This window comes from Arvicola amphibius, chromosome 4 (genome assembly GCF_903992535.2).
Source record: "Arvicola amphibius chromosome 4, mArvAmp1.2, whole genome shotgun sequence".
NCBI classification, from domain to species: Eukaryota; Metazoa; Chordata; class Mammalia; order Rodentia; family Cricetidae; genus Arvicola; species Arvicola amphibius.
In genome coordinates, this window is record NC_052050.1 from 86,323,178 (window position 1) to 86,347,802 (window position 24,625).

The 24,625-nt window shown below is 37.7% G+C and overlaps 1 protein-coding gene across 1 annotated transcript in view; it reads left to right on the top strand.

The window, feature by feature from the left end:
* The window catches only part of Ranbp17 (RAN binding protein 17), a 336,136-nt gene that overhangs the window by 73,709 nt on the left and 237,802 nt on the right, over window positions 1-24,625 (top strand). Inside the window, 2 exon segments of the mRNA XM_038328832.1 lie at window positions 5,228-5,333; window positions 16,561-16,696. Of these exon segments, the coding sequence (XP_038184760.1) occupies window positions 5,228-5,333; window positions 16,561-16,696 (242 nt within the window).

Genomic DNA, 24,625 nt, shown 5'->3' on the forward strand with positions numbered 1-24,625 from the left:
CTTCTCCAAACAATGGCATGCTTGTTGGTCCTTCACAGAGGAAATACCACCGCCACACCTATCTTTATCAAGTTTAATTTTAGCACACTTAATCATTGTGAGATTTAATTTTGGAAGTAGGTAAAGACTTAAATTTTGTAGTGTTGGTTGCACAACCTTGTGAGTTTGCTTATAAGCCCAAGTTGTATGGTATATGAGTTTTTATTTCAGCAGACCTGTTAAAGTATAATAAATCCATGGATTAGGTGGTCCCCAGGAGAACACAGTATTGTCATGGTTATAAGATTTGTCTTTATCAGTATTGAAATTGGCAACTACTGTGATAAAAATATTGTTGGGAAAACTGTCAGTGAGCGAGGGTCTAGTTTTTAGAATAAGGAGAAATAACCTATAGGAAAGTATATAAGTACGTCACCCTGTCTCAAACAAATAAAATTGATGTAAGGGGTAAGGATGAGTACTTTTTTTTTTCTCATTTTTTTATTCAAGATTTCCATCTCCTCCCCTTCTCCTCCCCCTTCCCTCCACTCCCTTCCACCCATACCCCCACTCCACCCCTCTCCAAAGACAAAGAACCATCAGGGTTCCCTTCACTATGTTTAGTCCAAGGTCCTCCCAGCTCCCCCTAAGTCCAGGAAGGTGAGCAACCAAACTAACAAGGCTCTCAGTGAGCCCGTCCATGCTGTAGAGTTCATGTTCATTGCCATTGTCCTTGGTTTCTCAGTCCTCCTCCACCGTCAGCCACATTCAGAGAGTCCTGTTTGGTCCCCTGTTCCATCAGTCCCATTCCGACTGGACTTGGTGGTCTCCTGTTAGATCTGTCCCACCGTCTCAATGGGTAAAAGCACTCCTCGCGGTCCTGACTTCCTTGCTCATGATCTCCCTCCTTTTGCTCCTCATCAGGACCTTGGAAGCTCAGTCCGGTGCACCAATGTGGGGCTCTGTCATTTTCTCCATCCAATGCCAGGTGAAGGTTCTATGGTGATATGCAAGATATTCATGAGTATGACAATAGGATCTGGACCTTTCTGGCACCCTCTCCTCAGCTGCCCAAGGAACTAGCTGGGGGCGTCTTCCTGGACACCTGGGAACCCCTCTAGAGTCAAGTCTCTGCCAACCCTAGAATGGCTCCCTTAACTAAGATATATAATTCCTTGTTCCCATATCCACCCTTCCTATATCCCAACCATCCTATTCCCCCAAGCTCTTCCCATCCTCCACTTCACACTTTTCTCTCCCCATTCCCCCATCCCCCCATCCCCCCATCCCACCCCGCCCCCATATTCCCATTTTTTGTCCGGCAATCTTGTCTACTTCCAATATCCAGGAGGATAACTATATGTTTTTCTTTGGGTTCACCTTCTTATATAGCTTCTCTAGGATTTTTTATGAATTATAGGCTCGATGTCCTTTATTTATGGCTAGTAACCAATTATGAGTGAGTACATCCCATGTTCATCTTTTTGGGCCTGGGTTACCTCACTCAGGATGGTGTTTTCTATTTCCATCCATTTGCATGCAAAATTCAAGATGTCATTGTTTTTTACCGCCGAGTAGTACTCTAATATGTATATATTCCACAGTTTCTTCATCCATTCTTCCACTGAAGGGCATCTAGGTTGTTTCCAGGTTCTGGCTATTACAAATAATGCTGCTATAAACATAGTTGAACAAATACTTTTGTAGTATGATTGGGCATCTCTTGGGTAAATTCCCAATAGTGGGATTGCTGGGTCCTGGGGTAGGTTGATCCCAAATTTCCTGAGAAACCTCCACACTGCTTTCCAAAGCGGTTGCACAAGTGTGCATTCCCACCAGCAATGGATGAGTGTACCCCTTACTCCACATCCTCTCCAGCAAAGGCTATCATTGGTGTTTTTGATTTTAGCCAATCTGACAGGTGTAAGATGGTATCTCAGCGTTGTTTTGATTTGCATTTCCCTGATTGCTAAGGAGGTTGAGCATGCCCTTAAGTGTCTTTTGGCCATTTGAACTTTTTCTGTTGAGAATTCTCTGTTCAGTTCAGTGCCCCATTTTTTAATTGGGTTAATTAACATTTTAAAGTCTAGTCTCTTGAGTTCCTTATATATTTTGGAGATCAGGCCTTTGTCTGTTGCGGGGTTGGTGAAGATCTTTTCCCAGTCAGTAGGCTGCCTTTGTGTCTTAGTGACAGTGTCCTTTGCTTTACATAAGCTGCTCAGCTTCAGGAGGTCCCATTTATTCAATGTTGCCCTTAATGTCTGTGCTGCTGGGGCTATACGTAGGAAGCGGTCTCCTGTGCCCAGATGTTGTAGAGTACTTCCCACTTTCTCCTCTAACAGGTTCAGTGTGTTCAGATTGATATTGAGGTCTTTAATCCATTTGGACTTGAGTTTTGTGCATGGTGATAGACACGGATCTACTTTCATTCTTCTACAGGTTGACATCCAGTTATGCCAGCACCATTTGTTGAAGATGCTTTCTTTCTTCCATTGTGTGCTTTTAGCTCCTTTATCAAAAATCAGGTGTTCATAGATTTGTGGGTTAAGATCTGGGTCTTCTATTCGATTCCATTGGTCGACTTCTCTATTTTTATGCCAATACCAAGTACTTTTATGATTAAGAGAATATTCTAGAAGTAAAAATGAGGATTATGAATATTTACTCCATACTCAAGTTGCAAGATTCAAGAGACTTGTTAGAAAAAGCTACAATAACTGTTAACATGCTTACCAGGGGAATTATATGTTGTCTAGACTTTGCTGTTGAGCTGGAAATACTTTTGAAGCAGAAACATGAATTTGGCTTCTTACGTGGGCTTTGTGCTGGTATCTTTCTTAATATGTGCTGTGGTACTTGTCTGTCTTGTGATGTGTTTCTTGATCACATTAGTTATTCAGCTTTAACTGTTTCATGTTGTTGATGGATATCCCACAACATTGACGGTTTCTGATTTGTTCAAGTTTTTGTGATAGAAAAAAAGAGTGTGTATTTGCCAAAATGTATTTCTTATTTATAGGATGGTTGTCATTGAAGCAGGTTGAGTAGCCCCTGCTCTCCAAAGGGAATGGTTTGATGATTGCTGCAGTATAATCATAAATGCTAATATCTGCAGGAAAAGCACTGTTGAAAATGTATTTGTTCTTCCCAAGTCCTTTAACAAGCGCAAACATTATCTTAACTATTCATCACATTTAAACAAATACAAAGGCCACATGACTTTTATTTTTAAAAATTTGCTTACTTTTGTGTGTATGAGTATTTTGCCTGCTTGCATGTATTTGCACCAAATGCCTGTTGCCTACAGAAATCAGAAGTACGGGTGATGGTGGCGCACGCCTTTAATCCCAGCACTCGGGAGGCAGAGGCAGGCGGATCTCTGAGTTCGAGACCAGCCTGGTCTACAAGAGCTAGATCCAGGACAGGCTCTAGAAACTATAGGGAAACCCTGTCTCGAAAAACAAAAAAACAAACAAACAAACAGAAATCAGAAGTGGGCATTGCATCCTCTGGAACTAAAGTTATAGGCAGTTGTGAACTACTGTGTGGGTGCCTTAACTACTGAGCCATCACCCTAGCGACTAACATTTAATAAAAGAAATGTAATTAATTTTGTGTGAAATAGTTTTCTTATCTTTGAAAAATCAGTTTTCAAAAATGACACAATTTCTTTGTAAAATGACATTTTTATGTTGTTAAATATTCCTACAGATCTCAAAAGTTTTTAGAGAACCTAGTACTTGTATTGATAAATCCAGAGGCCTAACATAGTACTCCTTAAAGCTCATCTAGCCAGTAATTCCATTCCTAAAGTTACTAACTTTGGCTTCTTTAAAGTAAAACTTGTGAAAACTATAGATATTTCCACTTTGGTGGATGAGAGTGTGTGTGTGTGTGTGTGTGTGTGTGTGTGTGTGTGTGTGTGTGTGTTCGTTCATTTATGTACATGCATATGTGTATATTTATGTGGAAACCATAATCCAACCTCAGATGTTGTTCCTTCTGTGCTGTTTGCTGTTTTGAATCAGGATCTCACAACCAGCCACCAACTTTACTATGCAGGCTAGACTGCTGGCTGGCCAGGGAGCCCCAGTAGTCTGCTTATCTCTGGTTCCTGATGCTAGGCTTATTTAATGTGGGTTCTGAAGACCAAACTCAGGTACTTATGAAACAGATACTTTACTAAGTTAATTCCCTAGCTCTTTGTTCCATTATGTAAAGCATCATAATCTTTTGATATTTTTAGCCATTAAGGTAACTCAGTAATCAATGAAATGCATAGAAAAAAATCTGGATTTTAAAATATGAAAAAAAATCTTAAGAGAGAAAGTTCATTATTTGTATGTTATAAGCAAAGTAGTTTCAAAATGAAAATGGGTAGACAGACACCATCATAAACTTGACCATTCAGAACAGAGATGGCTATTGATGATAAGAGAATTTGTTGTGTGTAGACTTGATATGTACCTCAGTGGCCAAGAAGTCCCTGTGGAGTGCAACCTAATCTCAAAATTGCCATCCTAATACCTGACACTTCCAAGTTTTGTCATTAGTATGTATACTATCATACCCATCTCACAAGAATAATCTTTTTGCATGCCGCGAAGGGGACAGAATGACATTGTTGAGCCCAAGCTAACCTGGAATTCATGGAGATCCTGCTGTCCTGCTCTAGCACCCCACTTTTCCTCAGTGCTGGATTACCTCCACTAAGACCACATGATTGTGCTTTTTGACTGGATAACAGGACTGGCCATGCACAATACATTTATTTATTTATTTTTGTTACTTGCTTTTTGAGACTGAGTCTCTCTATTCTGTAACTCTCTTGGAACTCACTAAGTAGACCAGGCTGGCCTCAACTCAGAGATCTACCTGCCTTTGCCTCCCTACTGCTGGAATTAAAGGTGTGTATCACCATGACCAGATAGGTTAAATTTAACTTTAATCACATCTTACTTTTCCCCATTTGCAAATGAAAACCTTAAGACTTAAAGAGGTAAGTAACTCATGAATTGAAACAGATTGGCAGAACTGAGATTCATACATACATTTTTTTCCTTATTGGAAGACCCTGCTAATATCAGTGCTTTGATAAACATGAAGCCCAATGTTCTACTCTCTGTTGAAAACCAACTTTGTAATAGTTAATTATTTGTTTAGAAGAATATGATTTTGCTCATTTAGGGTTTTCTGAAAAATAAACTTAATTATATTGATACTTCTCATCTTTTTTCTTTCTTGTAAGGACGTCTTGCATGGCTGATATACTTAGTTGGCACAGTTGTAGGGGGGAGATTAACATATACCAGTACAGATGAACACGATGCTATGGATGGAGAATTATCCTGCCGGTGAGTAACAGTTATTTACTATAGTTAAGAAATTTAAACTTTGAATTACCTTTATATGGCCTAGTATAAAGTGATACCCTTGGTCTTTGGGTTTTAGTTCCCTTTTTACTCATTAAAAAAAAAAAAGCACACAGGGATTATTTGATTCTTCAACAAATAGGTTCAAATTTACTTGATTTTTACCCCCTAGTGCTAGTGATCAGAGCCTTAATAAGCTATTGGATGACTCTCAACAATGCTAAATTGAGGGACATTCTTGTAAATAATGTCAACAGCTTGCTTTTCCACAGATCTTGATTAAATATCATATTTCCTGCACAATCTCTCAATTTTTGTTTGGTCTTGCTTTGGTGAAGACTTAAAATTACAATGAAAATGAAGCCATGCAGATGTTTAGAGTGCTGTTGTAAAGAGCTTTCGGGGGTGTGGATGTGGGGTGTGTAACCTGCATGTGTGTTTGCAATGTTTTAAAAGCAGAAAATACTATGGCATAGTTTTGTAACAAGAGAAATGGAGACAACATCTAATCTAGGGCTGTTAAAGGCTCAGATGAGTTAGCTTTCTAATGCTTAGAACAATGTTTGGTAAATATTGATGGATTACAAACACATACCTGTTTAAATAAAACACAATTTGTGGATATTTAATTTAAAAGGTAAGTAACCTGAACTATACAATGGATTTAAAGTTGATTTTCAAATTTTATGTTGATTTTCAATTTTCTTTTTTATAAATTGCCTCCAAGCAAAGATTGGTTTTTATAGATTGAAAGAATTTCATTAGACTTAATTCCTTAAAGCCAACTAGATCATCAAAGTGTCTATATCAGTTTAAGGACTCATAGTAAGTATTACCAGTTGGCCTCTGGAAGAGTTATATTTGTTCAGCATCCTTAATCTGAAAGCCTAAAATCCACAGTGCTTTAAAATCTGGAACTAAATTCCAACCCAACTAGAAAATATTTTAAAATCTAAAAGCCCTGAAATCTGAAATACTTGGATACTCAAATATACCAATTTATCTTCCAAACCCAAAACCTGTTGGCATCACCATTTCTCTAAGAGTATTATAGTTTATAGGTTAGTATAACAATACCTTAGGTTAACTTGTATTTCTTTGATTCTGTATGGCATTTAGCATTCTTTTTAATTCTAATTTTTATGATTTTATTTTTTTATTATTGGTATTTATATGTATCATATACCTTTCTTTTTTGTATATGTTGTGTATGTATGTGTGTATTCTCATTCATGTGAGTGGCTATGGTATAGATGTGTACATGTGGAGGCCCAAAAGGCATTAGGGGCTGTCTTTCTATCACTCTCTGATTACTTACTGCAGTAAGATCTGTCATTGATTTTAGTTTGTCTGGCCAGCCAGTTTGCCACAGGGATCACCTTTTCCTACCTCCTGGTGTGAGGATTACAGCTGGCCACTATACCTGTTCACATTTTTTTATGGGTTCAGGGGATTCCAACTCTAGTCTTCTCACTTGCACAACAAGCCCTTTGCCGCTAAACCATCTCCTTGGTCTCTACCTTACTTTTTTGTGATTATCTTTTAAAACTTACTTATAATGAATCAGTTTATATTAAAGTTCTCAATATTTTACTATTCAAACTATTAACCAAGGCCAACTCTATATTTTAATGGCTTGGAATGCCACTTATACAGAATTCTTACGTCTTTTCTTAGGTCTTTCATGTTTCCATTGATCCAGAAGTAATCTGTTGTTACAATACTATTTATTATTCTAGAAAAATCTTTTTTTTTTTTTTTTCTCATGGTTTATTTTTTTTTATATTTAAAAATTTCCATCTCCTTCCCTCCTCCTCCCCCCTCCCTCCCCTCCTTCTCCCCTTTCTCTCCCCTCCTTCTCCCCCTTCCCTCCCCTCCCCTCCACCCATACCTCCCCTCCCTACCTCTCAAGGCCAAGGAGCCATCAGGGTTCCCCACTCTATGCTAAGACCAAGGTCCTCCCAACTCCCCCCAGGTCCAGGAAGGTGATCGACCAAGCTGAGAAGGCTCCCACAGAGCCCGTCCATGAAGAAGAATCAGAGCCCAGAGCCATTGTCCTTTGCTTCTCAGTCAGCCCCCGCTGTTGGCCACACTCAGAGAGACGGGTTTGGTCGCATGATCCATCAGTCCCATTCCAACTGGAGTTGGTGATCTCCCATTAGTTCTGTCCCACCGTCTCCATGAGTGAACGCACCCCTCTCGTTCCTGACTTTCTCCCTCATGTTCTCACTCCTTCTGCTCCTCATCAGGACCTTGGGAGCTCAGTCCAGTGCTCCAATGTGGGGCTCAGTCACCTTCCCCATCTGTCGCCAGCTGGAGGTTCCCTCACGGTCCTGACTTTCTTTCTCATGTTCTCTCTCCTTCTGCTCCTCATCAGGACCTTGGGAGCTCAGTCCGGTGCTCCAAGGTGGGGCTCTGTCATTTTCTTCATCTATCGTCAGGTGGAGGTTCTATGGTGATATGCAAGAAATTCATCAGTATGGCTATAGGAACTGGCCTTTTCAGGCTCCCTCTCCTCAGCTGCCCAAGGAACTAACTGGGGGCGTCTCCCTGGAAACCTGGGAACCCCTCTAGGGTCAAGTCTCTTGACAACCCTCAGGTAGCTCCTTAAATTCAGATATATGCTTCACTGCTCTCATATCCACCCTTCCTATATCCCAAGCACCCCATTCCTCCGAGCTCCCCCCGCTCTCCCCTTCACACTTTTCTCTCCCCATCTTCCCTTGGCCCAGTCTTGCCCAACCCTCAAGTTCCCAATTTTGCCTGGCGATCGTGTCTACTTCCAATATCCAGGAGGATTACTATATCTTTTTTGGGAGTTCACCTTCTTATTATCTTCTCAAGGATCCCAAACTTATAGGCTCGATGTCCTATAATCATGGCTAGAAACCGAATATGAGTGAGTACATCCCATGTTCATCTTTATGGGTCTGGGTTACCTCACTCAGAATAGTGTTTTCTATTTCCATCCATTTGCCTGCAAAATTCAAGATGTCATTGTTTTTTACCGCTGAGTAGTATTCTAGCATGTATATATTCCACAGTTTCTTCATCCATTCTTCCACTGAAGGGCATCTAGGCTGTCTCCAGGATCTGGCTATTACAAATAATGCTGCTATGAACATAGATGAGCATATGCTTTTGTTGTATGATTGGGCATCTCTTGGGTAGATTCCCAATAGTGGAATTGCTGGGTCCTGGGGTAGGTTGATCCCGAATTTCCTGAGAAACCGCCACACTGCTTTCCAAAGTGGTTGCACAAGTTTGCATTCCCACCAGCAATGGATGAGTGTGCCCCTTACCCCACAACCTCTCCAGCAAAGGTTATTATTGGTGTTTTGGATTTTAGCCAATCTGACAGGTGTGAGATGATATCTCAAAGTTGTTTTGATTTGCATTTCCCTGATAGCTAGGGAGGTTGAGCATGACCTTAAGTGTCTTTTGGCCATTCGAACTTCTTCTGTTGAGAATTCTCTGTTCAGTTCATCGCCCCATTTTTTAATTGGGTTAATTGGCATTTTACCGTCTAGTCTCTTGAGTTCCTTATATATTTTAGAGATCAGACCTTTGTCAGTTGCAGGGTTGGTGAAGATCTTTTCCCAGTCAGTAGGCTGCCTTTGTGTCTTAGTGACAATGTCCTTTGCTTTACAGAAGCTGCTCAACTTCAGGAGGTCCCATTTATTCAATGTTGCCCTTAAAGTCTGTGCAGCTGGGGTTATGCATAGGAAACGGTTCCCTGTGCCCATTTGTTGTAGAGTACTTCCCACTTTCTCCTCTATCAATCTCAATGTGTTCAAATTAATATTGAGGTCTTTAATCCATTTGGACTTGAGTTTTGTGCATGGTGATAGATATGGATCTACTTTCATTCTTCTACAGGTTGACATCCAGTTATGCCAGCACCATTTGTTGAAGATGCCCTCTTTTTTCCATTGTGTACTTTTGGCTCCTTTATCAAAAATCAGGTGTTCATAGGTTTGTGGTTTAAGATCCGGGTCTTCTATACGATTCCATTGGTCAACTTCTCTGTTCTTATGCCAATACCAAGCTGTTTTCAATACTGTAGCTCTGTAATAGAGTTTGAAGTCAGGGATGGTAATGCCTCCAGAAGTACCTTTATTGTATAAGATTTTTTTGGCTATCCTGGGTTTCTTGTTTTTCCATATAAAGTTGATTATTGTCTTCTCAATCTCTGTGAAGAATTTTAATGGGACCTTGATTGGGATTGCATTGAATCTATAGATTGCTTTTGGTAGAATTGCCATTTTTACTATGTTGATCCTCCCAATCCACGAGCAGGGGAGATCCTTCCATTTTCTGGTATCCTCTTCAATTTCTTTCTTCAAAGACTTAAAGTTCTTGTCATATAAATCCTTCACTTCCTTGGTTAGCGATACTCCCAGATATCTTATGCTATTTGTGGCTATTGTGAAAGGTGATACTTCTCTGATTTCCCTCTCTGCTTCCTTATCCTTTGTGTATAGGAGGGCGACTGATTTTTTGGAGTTGATCTTGTATCCTGCCACGTTACTGAAGGAGTTTATCAGCTGTAGGAGTTCTTTGGTGGAGTTTTTGGGGTCGCTTATGTATACTATCATATCATCTGCAAATAATGAAAGTTTAACTTCTTCCTTTCCAAATTGGATCCCCTTGATTCCCTTATGTTGTCTTATTGCTATTGCTAGAACTTCAAGCACTATATTGAAGAGATAAGGAGAGAGTGGACAGCCTTGTCGTGTTCCTGAATTTAGTGGGATAGCCTTGAGTTTCTCTCCGTTTAATTTGATGTTAGCTGTCGGTTTGCTGTAAATAGCTTTTATTATATTTAGGAATGACCCTTGTATCCCTAATCTCTCCAAGACCTTTATCATAAAAGGGTGCTGAATTTTGTCAAATGCTTTTTCAGCATCTAATGAGATGACCATATGGTTTTTTTCCTTCAGTTTGTTTATATGATGGATTACATTAATAGATTTTCGTATGTTGAACCAGCCCTGCATCTCTGGGATGAAGCCTACTTGATCGTAATGGATAATTTTTCTAATGTGTTCTTGGATTCGGTTTGCCAGTATTTTATTGAGAATTTTTGCGTCCATGTTCATGAGTGAGATTGGCCTGTAATTCTCTTTCTTGGTTGAGTCTTTGTGTGGTTTAGGTATCAGGGTAACTGTAGCTTCATAGAAGGAATTTGGCAGTGACTCTTGTGTTTCTATATTATGAAATACCTTAAGGAGTATAGGTATTAGGTCTTCTTGGAAGTTCTGGTAGAATTCCGCATTGAAACCATCTGGTCCTGGGCTCTTTTTGGTAGGGAGGTTTCTGATAACAGTTTCTAATTCTTCGCGACTAACAGGACGATTTAGAGCATTTACCTGGTCCTGGTTTAACTTTGGTATATGGTATTTATCTAAAAAACTGTCCATTTCTTTTACATTTTCCAATTTTGTGGCATACAGGCTTTTGTAGTAAGATCTAATGATTTTCTGAATTTCCTCTGTGTCTGTGGTTATGTCCCCCTTTTCATTTCTGATCTTGTTAATTTGCGTGTTCTCCCTCTGTCGTTTGATTAGATTGGCTAAGGGTTTGTCAATCTTGTTGATTTTCTCCAAGAACCAGCTTCTTGTTTCATTGATTCTTTGGATTGTTTTCTGTGTTTCTATTTTGTTGATTTCTGCCCTCAGTTTGATTATTTCCAGTCTTCTACTCCTCCTAGTTGAGTCTGTTTCTTTCTTTTCTAGAGCTTTCAGGTATGCTGTTAAGTCTCCAATGAGTGCTTTCTCCGTTTTCTTTAAGTGGGCACTTAGTGCTATGAACTTTCCTCTTAGCACTGCTTTCATTGTGTCCTATAGGTTTGAGTATGTTGTGTCTTTGTTTTCATTAAATTCAAGAAAGACTTTAATTTCTTTCTTATTTCTTCCTTGACCCAAGTGTGGTTCAGTAGTTGACTATTCAGTTTCCATGAGTTGGTAGGCTTTCTAGGGGTAGCATTGTTGTTGAATTCTAATTTTAATCCATGGTGATCCGATAAGACACTGGTGGTTACTAATATGTTTTTGTAACTGTGGAAGTTTGCTTTGTTACCGAGTATATGGTCAATTTTCAAAAAGGTTCCGTGAGCCGCAGAGAAGAAGGTATATTCTTTCCTATTTGGGTGGAATGTTCTATAGATGTCTGTTAAGTCCATTTGGTTCATTACCTCCATTAAGTCTTTCAATTCTCTGTTAGGTTTCTGTCTGATTGACCTGTCCAATGGTGAGAGAGAAGTGTTGAAGTCTCCTACTATTAATGTGTATGGTTTGATGGCTGCCTTTAGTTCTAGTAATTTTTCTTTTACATAAGTGGGTGTTTTTGTATTAGGGGCATAGATATTCAGGATTGAGACTTCATTCTGAAGGATTTTTCCTGTTATGAGTATAAAGTGTCCCTTTCCATCTCTTCTGATTGATTTTAGTTTGGCGTCAACTTTGTTAGAAATTAGGATGGCCACACCGGCTTGTTTCTTAGGTCCATTTGCTTGATAAACCTTTTCCCAACCCTTTACTCTGAGTAGATGTCTGTCTTTGTGGTTGAGGTCTGTTTCTTGTAAGCAGCAGAATGTTGGATCCTGTTTTCGTATCCAATCTCTTAGCCTGTGCCTTTTTATAGGTGAATTGAGTCCATTGATATTAAGTGATATTAATGACCAGTGGATGTTAACTCCGGTTGTCATTTTTTATTTGGTAGTAGAGATTGTGTGTTCGCCTTTGAGATGTGCTGGTGAAGGGTCGCTAAATGTCTGAGTTATTTTGGGCAATGCTGGACTCCTTTGTTTTTGAATTTCCATCTATTACTTTTTGTAAGGCTGGATTTGTGGCTACATATTGTTTAAATCTGTTTTTGTCCTGGAATATCTTGTTTTCTCCATCGATGGTGAATGCAAGCTTTGCTGGGTATAGTAGTCTAGGCTTGCATCCATGTTCCCTTAGTGTCTGTAGCACATCTATCCAAGACCTTCTGGCTTTCATGGTTTCCAGTGAGAAGTCAGGTGTAATTCTGATAGGTTTCCCTTTATATGTTACTTGACCTTTTTCCTTTGCAACTCCTAATATCTGTTCTTTATTCTGTATGTTTTGTGTTTTGATTATTATATGGCGTGGGGATGCTTTCTTTTAATCCAGTCTATTTGGTGTTCTGTAGGCTTCTTGTACCTTCATAGGAATATCCTTCTTTAGGTTGGGGAAATTTTCTTCTATAATTTTGTTGAATATATTTTCTGGGCCTTTGAGTTGTAATTCTCCTCCTTCTTCTACCCCAATTATTCTTAGGTTTGGTCTTTTCATGGTGTCCCAGATTTCCTGGATGTTTTGTGTTAAGAATTTGTTGAATTTGTTTTGTTCTTTAATCTGTGAGTTTATTTCCTCTATAGTATCTTCAGAGTCTGAAATTCTTTCTTCCATCTCTTGTATTCAGTTGGAAATACTTGTCTCTGTAGTTTCTGTTTGTTTACTCAGAATTTCCATTTCCAGTCTTCCCTCGGATTGTGTTTTCTTCATTACCTCCATTTCATTTCTCAGGTCTTGTACTGTTTCCCTTACCTGTTTGATTGCTTTTTCTTGTTTTTCTTGGGTATCTTTGAGAGATTTATTTCGTCTTCCTTTTTGTTTGTCATCTCCATTTCGTTATGGCAGTTTTTTTTACCTCCTGTTTAATGTCCTCTATTATTTTCATAAAGTGGTGTTTAAGGTCGAGTTCTTCTATTTCTTCTGAAGTAGGGTGTTCAATTCTTGTTGTTTAGGGATGTCTGGATTCTGGTGATGTCATGTTGCCTTTCATGTTGTTGGAGATCTTGCATTGGCGCCTGCCCATCTCTTCCTTCAAATGGAGCCGGGAGGTTCTTGGTGTCTTAGACCAATCTTTGCTGTGACTGAATCTGGTTGGATCTCCTCAGTGCCGGAGCAGGAGCTATTCCTTGCAGCACCATCTGAAGGAGTCTGCACTCCCTTGCAGGAATCCTCAGACCTGCCTGGAGGGCAGCCTCTTACCCCTTTGGGTGGATGGCCTTAGTACAGGAGCAGGACACTTGATTACATTAGGAAAGGCTTGGGAGAGGCAGGGATGTGGGTACCAAAGACATCCTGCAGCAGAAGCTGGGGGAGGGGGCTGTGCTCTCTTCCAGGGCAGGTTGCCCCAGGGTTGCACACACTCACCCGTCCAGATGGAACTCCACCGCACCGGATCAGGGATTCCTGGTAGCCCAGGGATGCTGCAGGGACAAAAGGCCCTGAGAAGTTTTATATTAGTAGCTGGCCGTCCATTTGCCCATTTGCAATTATTGGCAGGGTGTTGCTGCTGATAATGCTTCCTTGGACTGTAGTTCTCCACGCTAAAGGCTTTATTGCTCTGCACTTTAATACCTTCCTGCTGACAGTTCTCTCCTCAGAATAAAGGTAACCTCTGTTGCATTTCATGCTTTGGGTTCTTTTCATGGATTTTTGTTGTTGTTGTTATCAACATGATTTATCTGGCTCTTCGTAACCTGATTTAGCACATATGTGCTTGTTTGCCTGCCTCTTTCACTCTTTCTCTTTTTCCTTCTTTATTTCTTTTTTGTTTTTGGAGGCAGGATTTCTCTAAGAAACTCTAGACTAGGCTAGCCTTGAACTCACAAAGATTTGCCTGCCTCAGCCTCCCAAGGGCTGGGCCTAAAGGGTTGTACCACCATGCCCGACTTATTGTCTTTCTTATTACTTTTGTCTCTTGCCTCTGATTGTTGCATATCTATATAGAACACTTTTTAAAAATTCTAAAACTTTTATTTTGCTTATGGGTGTTTTGTCTTCATACATGTCTGGTACCTTTGGGAACCAGCAGGTGACTGACTCTCCTAGAACTGAACTTATAGATAGTTGTTGCCACATGGGTGCTAGAAATGGAACGTAGCTCCTCTGGAAGAGAAGTGAGTGTTTTTAACTACTGAGCCATCTTTTCAGCCTCCGCTTAAAATACTTAAATGAGCAATTTTTTGTTCTCTTTCTAAATGTCTATATCCTCTTTTTATATTTTCTCCTTACTCTGTTATATTCCAGGATAATAGGAATTCTTGTTAATTCTTTATAGCATTTCTTATATTATACAACTTGGTATTCATTATTATTATTTGTGAATTTCTGTAGGATGGGGCTATATCTGTATCTTTCTCATTTTTGTATTTAACATTATTCTTTTTTCTTTTCTTCTTTTTTTGGTTTTTCGAGACAGGGTTTCTCTGCAGCTTTTTTAGAGCCTGTCCTGGAACTAGCTCCTGTAGACCAGGCTGGCCTCGAACTCACAGAAATCCGCCTGCCTCTGCCTCCCGAGTGCTGGGATTAAAGGCGTGCGCCACCACTGCCCGGCTCTTAACATTATTCTTATTGGTTTAATGGATACTTATTAAATTGGGTTCCCAAGGGAATCCAGAACAATTTTCTAGAATCCATTTCTTGAAACAACTTGGATTTAAGTTTTTTAATGAATGCCTGGTGTGATAGTGTATACCTTTAATCTGCATTCAAGAGGCAGAGACAAATGGATCTCTGTAAATTCCAGATGATTCTGTATAGTGAGTTCCAGGCCAGCCAGGGCTACAGAGTGAGACCCTAAAACAAACAACCCAAAATTATTTATGAGGTGACTTTCTTAATGAAGTTATTTGAACTTACTTAAGTTCTTCCATACTTTTTTCTAAAATTAATTTAAAATGTAATATAGATGTAGGACAGTAAGTTGAACGTGGGGATGAATATTACATGTATCTTTGTGTAGGCGTATATGTATAAAATGAATTTTTATGTAGTCGAGTGCATTGCCTAAATAGAATGAACAACATGGATGAGGGCTAGGCAAGGACTCAATCATTTCATCTTGTGAAAATAAATATTCATATACTTTGCTAGGCTGGACTTGGTGGTGAACATCTGTAGTCCTTGCACTTGGGAGGCTGAGGTAGGATTGCTATGAGTATAAAGCTAGTTTAGGCTGTAAGTAGAACCTGCCGCAACCACGCCAAACCAAGTTCTACCCTTCTCCCACTGATATAATGTATTGTTGTTAATGCAAGGTACTTAACAATCTCCCACCAGGAAATTTTCATAAAAATATATATAGTGTTCAAGGATGTTTTCATTGAAAATGCAATTCTGAGGATTATATATTATATTATATAGAAGTATGAGTTAAAAAAATTTGCCCTAATCTTAGCTGATAATAATATTTAAAATAATAAGGAAATTATCATTTTTTAATAATTAGTAATAGTTATTAATAATTTGATATTGAAAATGGTCGAAGTGAGCCTGGTAATGCAATTCTATAATCCTAGCTACTCAGGAAGGTCACAAGTTGGAGGCCTGCTTAGGCAACAGAGTGAATTCAAACCAACTTGGGCCACTTAGTAAGACTGTTTCAACATGCAAAACAAAAAAGGGGACTATAGGCCGGGCGGTGGTGGCACACGCCTTTAATCCCAGCACTCAGGAGGCAGAGGCAGGTGGATCTTTGTGAGTTCGAGGCCAGCCTGGTCTACAAGAGCTAGTTCCAGGGCAGGCTCCAAAGCTACAGAGAAACATTGTCTAAAAAAGCAAAAAAAAAAAAAGGGGGGGGGTAGGAGGACTATAAATTGTGGAATGTTTGTCTAGTATGTACAAAGACCTAGGTTCAAACTCTAGCACTGTATCTTTTGCACACACAGCTTGATTTTCTTAAAAATTTTATCAATATTTTTATGTTTTAGGTAAAATTTTAATGGTTTACTAATAGAGTACTGAATGTAACTTCATAGGTACAATTCTTAATTTTAAAGAATTAAGTCATTATTTTGACATGTTTAGAAATGCAAAGTGAATATAAGAATACATTTAATATCCTTTTACTAAAAACACAAGAATGTTTACTTTTATATCTGTATATATATATATATATATATATATATATATGTATGTGTCATACATCTACATGTAACCTTTAGTGCAATATATGCTTGTCTATAAGAGTTTCATATTCATATATAAAGACTTGGAGGATCTAGACCAGTTGTGTCTTACAGAGTCAGGATTTCTGATGGTTTAAATAACATTTTCTGGACATGCTTTTATATTGTCTCACTTTTTAGAGTGATTATATGTTTGTAATAAATATGTCAGTATTGTTTCTTTGAGAATTTGTATTAAAGCTTTTTTTTTTTCTTCATGGAAAGTGTTTTTCAGCTTATATCTTTAATGGATACCAGATTGCCTCGCCGCGCCAATGAAAAAATTGAGCTTGCAATTCTCTGGTTTTTGGATCAGTTTCGTAAAACATATGTTGGTGATCAGCTTCAAAGAACCTCAAAGGTAGGTTTTTACTATCAGAAAGCTTTAGCATGTTATTGGGGATGAACGTGGGTGGATACACATAACAGGTGAGAGTTGAGTGACAGATATATCCTGTGACTCTCAGCCACAGACATGTAATTGATAGTTAAATCCATCTTTGGAATTGGTATTGAAACACAAAAAATAATTTTTTATACATTTATCATTTTCTCTAAAGGAATAATAAATATTTTTATGTGGATAGTTATGAAATAATTTGGATTAAAAATCACCTTAATAGATAATGTCTTTTATATTTAAAGATTAGAAACAAGATTTGCTGTTTTAATAGTTCTGAGGTTTGGGAGGGGTCTGACATTTAAGTGATTTCCTATGTATTCCAGTCATTCCTTGGCATTTTTTTATGTTAAATCCTGTGGACTAGGAGAATTTATATGTATATTAAACAGGCAGCAGTTAAATCACCATAATGTTGGGAGACTTCCAATATGATAATTGAAAGGTTAACATCAGAAAGTTTTAAATAAATTGATTTAGAAACATAGTAAAAGATTATTGAGGGTATTTATGTGAGTCCTAAGGGAATACTTAGGAGTATACATGTCCTGTATTTATGGATTCTGCATCCATGGGTTTAACCAACTGTGCATTGAAAGCAACATTACATTTGTATTAAACATGTTTTGACTTTTTTCCTTGTTAATCTTTCCTAAAAACATGTTGAAATTGCTACAACATTTGTTGTACACATTGTACATAATCTAAAGAAGATTTAAAATATCAGGGAAGATCTGATTATATGCAAATACTACAAAATATTTGTTAGTTGAAAAACATTGTTTTCCTCTAAGACTGTTTTATGGGGTTAGGAACACAGTATGGGGGTAAAGCACTTGGCTTTGCATAGGGCTCTGGCTTCAATCCATGGTACTGAATGGGGGTAGGGGAGAAAGGGAGGGAGGAGAGAGAGAGAGGGCAGGAAAGAAAGAAAGACTGGCTGATGATTCTTTATTTAACATTTCAGGTAAAATTTTCTTTACCTTTAAAGGAAGTGATACAATTTGATGTTTTCTTGCTTAAATATATATGGCATTTTATTTACATTTAGAAATTTTTTTGGAATTGCAGCTATCATCAAATGACATAGGAAGAACAAGAGTAACTGTTTAAGGTAGTCACTAAGACAAAATGTATCTTAAGCTTAGGGGTACTTCTTTAAGATCAAATGTAAAGCAAATTTTGGTAATTGTCTCATATACTGTTCCCAAAGAATTTTTAGTTTGGTTTTGGAGCAGTATATAGTAATAAACATGACCAGGGTCATGTGTATTTGGAATCATAATGTGGGGAGGAAAAGCTTTCCAATGGTTCTCTTTTAAAAGCTTGGGGGAAATTGTAAAAGAGACTAATTGTTTTAGATAGGTGAGATTTGAGTTTTCTTCAAAGTGTTTGCTTGAGATATAAAACTTACACACACATACACATATATGTAAGCTTTTAATGTAATATCCTCATGAAAAACGTGTGATAGATTAACTTTGTTCACATGTCATCTGACTGATAAAAGGAAGCACTGCTTTTCATTTAATTTAGTATTTTTGGTGGCTGCACTTTAATCTCTTTATCAGAGGCATTTAATCTTACGTTGATTTTAATTCAAGGTATTTTTGTAAGGCACTTTGCAATAAAAACAGCTTCAAGAATATTTGGGCTCTTAGTTGCAGAGGTTTCAGATTTTGTGCACTGAGCCCCTTCTTTGGATCTGTTGTGAGGAGCATTGCGGCAACAAGGGAGCCTAGTAGACTCATCTTAGGAAAAGTCCCGTGTAAGCTGTTCCTTTCAGAGAATCCCCACTTTCAAACCAACTTCTTCCAACGAGGCCTTAACCTCTAATAGTGTATTCAGCTATGAATTAATAATTGTATCAATCCATTGTAAAGTTAGAAGCCTTTATGGTCCTCTCACGTCTCAAAAGACTATAAGCTGTCAATCAAACCCCCACGTGGAAGCCTTAGAGAGACAGTTTTAGACCCAAACGCGGAAATTCCTCTTGACTAATACCAAAGTGAGGCTGAGCTTCCATGGTTCAATGTGCCTGACTTGCCGCTGATGGGTCTTGGTGAAGTTCTCAGTTTATGGCTTATGCTTCTTTTCAGAACTGTTTGCACTGTTATGCTAACAGACCAGGAAGGCTAGTGCTGCTGATGCAGTAGAGCTGGTGACATTTGAATAGTGCTGTGTGTGACCAGCCCTTGATTTTCCTGACTTTTGCGGCTGAATTCAACCAATCATAGATCAGAAATTTCTAGAATAGAGCTGGGGAAATAGCTCAAAGGTAAAATTTCTTGATGAGCAAGCATAATGACCTGATTTTTGATCCTCAGCACCTCTGTAAAAATATGAGTATGACAGCATATTCCTGTTACCCTAAAAATGTAGGAAGCTTCTAAGCAGAGAGTTCTTGGGAGCTTGCTGGCCAGCCATTCAAATCAAAATGGGCAAGCAGCTCCAGGTTCACTGAGACCCTGTCTCAGAAAAGTAAGTAGATAGATAGTGCCTTGTCTTTAAGAGTCCCTATCTGTCACAGCAGCTATCTTAGGCTTATCACCTTCTTAGTGCACTAATTGCAATTTTGTTTATATATGTCTCCTATTTTAGCATTATGTTATGTATTTAGTATTATATACTTGCTAGCAAAATATAAACTGTAATTTGGATTAGTTCTATTTCTGCCTTAATTATTACCAGAACCCCTATGGACTTGGCATATAACTTACATACTTTCTACAAAAATATGTGCCTTTTGTAGAATTATACAGAAGGTGGGCCTATAACTCAAGTCTAGTACGTTCAGGTTACAGTTTTGATATCAACTAAAGTAACAGTGTCTTATGAGTGAAAAGGAAGCTGTAAATCAAGCTGGTCACTTATTGAATAGTTAGTCCCTCTTAGGTTCTTTGCTCAGAACCTGACAAGGATTATCTAATTGATTCTCATAAAAGCACTATGGAAATAGTTTTTTTAGTAACCTTTTTTTTTTTATATAAAAATGGAAACCAAGACTTTGAATGTTTGAATAATTGTGTTTTTGTGTTTGGGATCCATATTTGATGGGATGCCTTATCCAAACCTGTGCTGCCATCGGCTTTGTCTAGTCTGTGCTGTGCCTCTCTGCAGGGACACAGAACAGGCTCTCCTACAGGAGCTCTGCTGTGGAATCCTCCTTTGCTTTCTAATATTCAGGAAGAATTAGACTGAGCCCAGGATGTTTCCATTGTTCTTGGATTTTCTCTGCCTCTTGATTTTGCTGTTTTACTTTCTGCTTTTCTCCTGCCTCTTTCCTTTTATCTGCATTGCCATTGCTTCTTACTGATTTTAAAGAATTTTTTTTAAAAATTACACTGCTTGTTTCTGTCCCTCCCCCCCAACCCTACTATGTTTCATTATCCACACTGCTACTTTGTAATCTTCATGGAAAATGAGAGGGAAATGTGGTGAACTTCCCCATGCCTGTTGCCCATCTTGATCAAGTCTCAATGCTTTGTTTCCTTAGATTCATACTTCTATGTTTTAAAATAAACATTGATGACCCTGTTGCTATTTTCATTGTTATTTTTTAATCACATATTGCTCAAAAGTAACAGCTCATCAATTTTGTTTTATTGTCATCCATGAGTCTATTCTTTGTTCACATTTCTGTGTATTTGTATAAAAAATACAATATGATTAACTTTATATGAAAGTAGTCTGCCATTGGGATCCTTAGTAACTTGCCTGCTTTGATAAGTCTCTCTTTGAGATTTATCCACAAGCATACATATTTATTTATTGCACTTGAATGGTAATACAGTGCATTACTGCGACATTATATAATCATTTCTTCCTGTTGATAATGCGCACTGTTTCCAGCTTTTCAATTCTGTAAAGCATCCTGTAGTAGATGTCCTTGTTCTTCTCTCTTCTTGCATGTATACGAGTTTAAAAAATAATAGAAGTAATAGTAGACTGTAGAATGCATATGTTTCTAGCTTTATTAGATTGTGCAGTTGTCTTCATAAGTGTTATGACAATTTATTTGCCTCTTGCAATAAGTTAGGTATATTTTATCATTCCTCTTGCAGGCTCTACAGATCATGATGGCTTCTATTTAGACTTCTCTTAAATGTGATGCCGCTTCTGGCCAGGAAAATTAAGAAATAACAGAAATAAAAGACATATGGGCTGTAAAGAAGAACTATCCCTGTTAGTAAATCACATGTCCTTCTTTATTAAAAATATTCATAAGGACCTATGGAACTAATTACACCAGTAAGCATGTGGTATATAATAATGTCAATAACTATACAAAAGAGGTTTCAAAAAACCTTGAGCCCAGCATGGTGTGGTTTATGCCTGTGATTCTAACTTTTAGGAGTCTGAGATAGGAGAATCACAAATTTGAGGCCAGCCAGGCGGTGGTGGCACACGCCTTTAATCCCAGCACTCGGGAGGCAGAGGCAGGTGGATCTCTGAGTTCCAGGCCAGCCTGGTCTACAAAAGCTAGTTCCAGGACAGGCTCTAGAAACTACAGGGAAACCCTGTCTCAAAAAACAAAAAAAAAAAAAAAAAAAAAAAAAAAACAAATTTGAGGCCAGCTTGTACTTCATAGCAAATTCTGTGTTGGACTGCGCACCCAGAAAAATACTACTACCTTAGAAAGAAAGAAAAAAGCTGTTTAATTTGTATATATTTGGATGAACCAAAGCAAACCAAAAAGACCAAAAATTCTATTTTAAGATAATATAAAAACTATAATGTGTGTATAACAAAAGGAGTGTAAAACTTGTAATCTGAAAACCAAAAAATGTTAAAGTAAGTTAAAGAAGATCCATTGATCTTGAATTAGAAAACTCAATATTGGTAAGAATGCACATCTACAAGCTGATCCATGCATTGAGGATATTGTATACCAAAATCACAGTTGCCTTGTTTGCAGAAATTGACATGCATATTCTAGTACTCATTAGATTAAAAGTATCCAGAATAACCACAACACTCTTGGAAAAGAATTACCTAGAAAGGGCCATACTTTAATTTGAAACTTTGTACAAAGCAGCAATGAACTCATACACAGGAGTAGGCATATATGTAAAGTGGGTGTTCATGTATAGCTCCTGATTTTTGACAAGAATGCCAAAGAAATTAATGGAAAGAGAGAGGTAGTCAGTGAATAGGGCAGGACAGAAGAATTTCTCTTGACTTTTTTAGAAGGTTGTCAAGGGAAGGTCTGGTTCCAGAGGGAGAAAAGACAAGTTACTGATTATAAATTGGGTGGTACCATACACTCAAAACCCGTCAGAGATTTACATCCTGACACTTACTAACATTGTTACTAGCTTTATTTTCTGTTCTCATATGTCACCCCTGTTAGGAGGATAAATTATATGATCATTTTGTGTTTAGATCGCATTCATACACAGGTTATTAGATCTTAAAATAACTCTTTAAGACTAGGCAAGCATTCTGCCCATTTGGACTTTTGTTTTTCAGTATTTGAGTAAAAACTTTTTGAAAACATAAATTAGTGATTTATCAATAAGTATATCCTTATAAATCTGTGGAATAACTTAGAATTTGCATTAACAAAATAGTGCTCATTGATATCATTTCCAATTGGCTGAAATGCAAACAGCAATGATGTTTTTCTATGTGTGGCTCTCGGAAGGGTTTGCTGCTGTTGAGTACACGTGCGGAGCAGAGCAGCAGATGGCGTTCTCTGCCTGCAGCTGTCAGGCCTCTCGCCCTCTGCTGCCAGCGGTTACTGTTACATTGAGTAGGAAAATACTTGACTAATGAAGTAGAAAAGCACAATAGTAACACAGAGACTATTACACATACGTGCAGTCCAGTGTGGAAATAGTAAATTCACTACTGTTTCTAGGTACTTTCACAAAATTTGATTGTTAGTAAAATTTATGTTTCTGTTTGTCACATAATTTTTAGGAAAAATAGAATTTTCATTTTGGTTAAAAAATAAGTAGCAATTTTACAACATTTTAAACAAAAAGTGTTTTAAACATTCTAGTGTAGCAAGCATACTGTGCAGATTATAGAGGCAAAGTGCCTGTGACAATTAAAATTACAGTTTGAAGCTTGTTATTAGTGAATAGTGCTGAATGGCTTTGGGGAACTTTTGTGTTTTAAAACTTTTCAAAGTTGATTTCTTGTATGTTGTCAGATTGCTTGAATTCTTTAAATGTATTATTATTTTTTGTATATTATCTTACGTATTAGTCTTTCCTTCTTGGTAGGTATTAGTACTTGTAATCCATTGGTTTACTGAATTGCTTTATTCCTCAGGGATTTGTCTTTCAGTAGTCATATATTCATTCCAGAACCATCAAAATATTTAGGAAGGCAAGCTAAAGGTCTACATTGTTTGTTTTTAAAAATATCTTCGCTTGCCGGGCGGTGGTGGCGCACGCCTTTAATCCCAGCACTCGGGAGGCAGAGGCAGACAGATCTCTGTGAGTTCGAGGCCAGTCTGGTCTACAAGAGCTAGTTCCAGGACAGGCTCCAAAGCCACAGAGAAACTCTGTCTCGAAAAACCAAAAAAAAAAAAAAAAACAAACTTCACTTATAAATGGAAAACCTAAGTTAAATATTGAAGTATCAACTCCATAAGTACATATAAATGTTGATCGAAGGAAGAACATTAAGCATTAGACAATAAAGTGTTGGGAAAAAGCCCACAGTTAAAGTTTTAGAAGCCATGAGTGACTGAGATTATAAGATGCAAATTGAAAAAACAGATTCTTTCTTATAAGTTGACTTTTACTGTTTGTAATGCCATTAAATGTGCCATCATCTGACACCCAGTGCTTTGTGAATCATACAGTCTTATCCCGTGGAAACACTTCCACCCCAACAGATTCTGATACAATTTGGCTATTCATAATATTTTAAATACACATTTTGTTTTCATTTAAAATTCATTTTAAATGATTAAAGTGTAAAATATTCAAAGTTTTTGAGAATAATGGATAAATTATAAAGTAAACTATATAATATATATGTCTGTGTGTTTTATATAAATATAATCATATTACAAATGTATTTTTCTATTCTTTCAGGTATTTAAACTTTGATGGTTAATTTTTTTAAGTAAGGTAGAAATGACAAGTTCTTCTACAGTGGACCCCTAAGTGTCCTGTTTTCTATTTATCATAACTTAGGATGTTAGAATATTTTCAGTGGTTCTCAGAAATTGAAGTAGTAAAAATAATAAATGAAGGATCAGATACTGTATTAACTAAGATGTGTCTTTAAGTCATTTTCAACATTGAAAACCATATATATAAAAGAGGCAGTTAATAAATTTTATATTCCTTAATTATTCCCCAACATTGGTTGTAGTTATTTTAAATCTTGTTTGATCTTACAGAAATTATGCAGAGGAGGACCTTTCCTTTCCTCAGTCAGAAGATGAGATGCAGGGTGGTCTTTCCTAAGAAAAATCCATCATTGAAATCACATCGACAGTTCATGATCTTTCCGTTTATTTCATAGTCCTTTTTATGGTGTAGTAATAGGTACTTTTTGAAATTCAGAGACTGCTAAATACATTGTGGACCAGTTGTAAGATGGCAATAGGAAACTTTCAGTTTTGCAGTTTTGGGTTAGAGTTTGCTCTTTAAAATATTCTAGTTGCTATTAAAAAAAAAAAAAAAAAAAAAAAAAACTGGAAATTTATCTCTAGCTTTGTTTTCTCCATGATAGAGCCATAGGCAGATCTTAGTACCTACTAGAACTGTATCCGACTATGAGTGCTGCATCTCTGCATGTATTTGTTTTCTTTTGCTTGTAATCCTTTCAAGTAGGCTGCTGAAGGGAATCCAGGTAAGAACGAGTCCTGTGTGGTACAGAAACCCTGAAGCTGCCATCTGGAAGACTCCTGTCACAACTTTG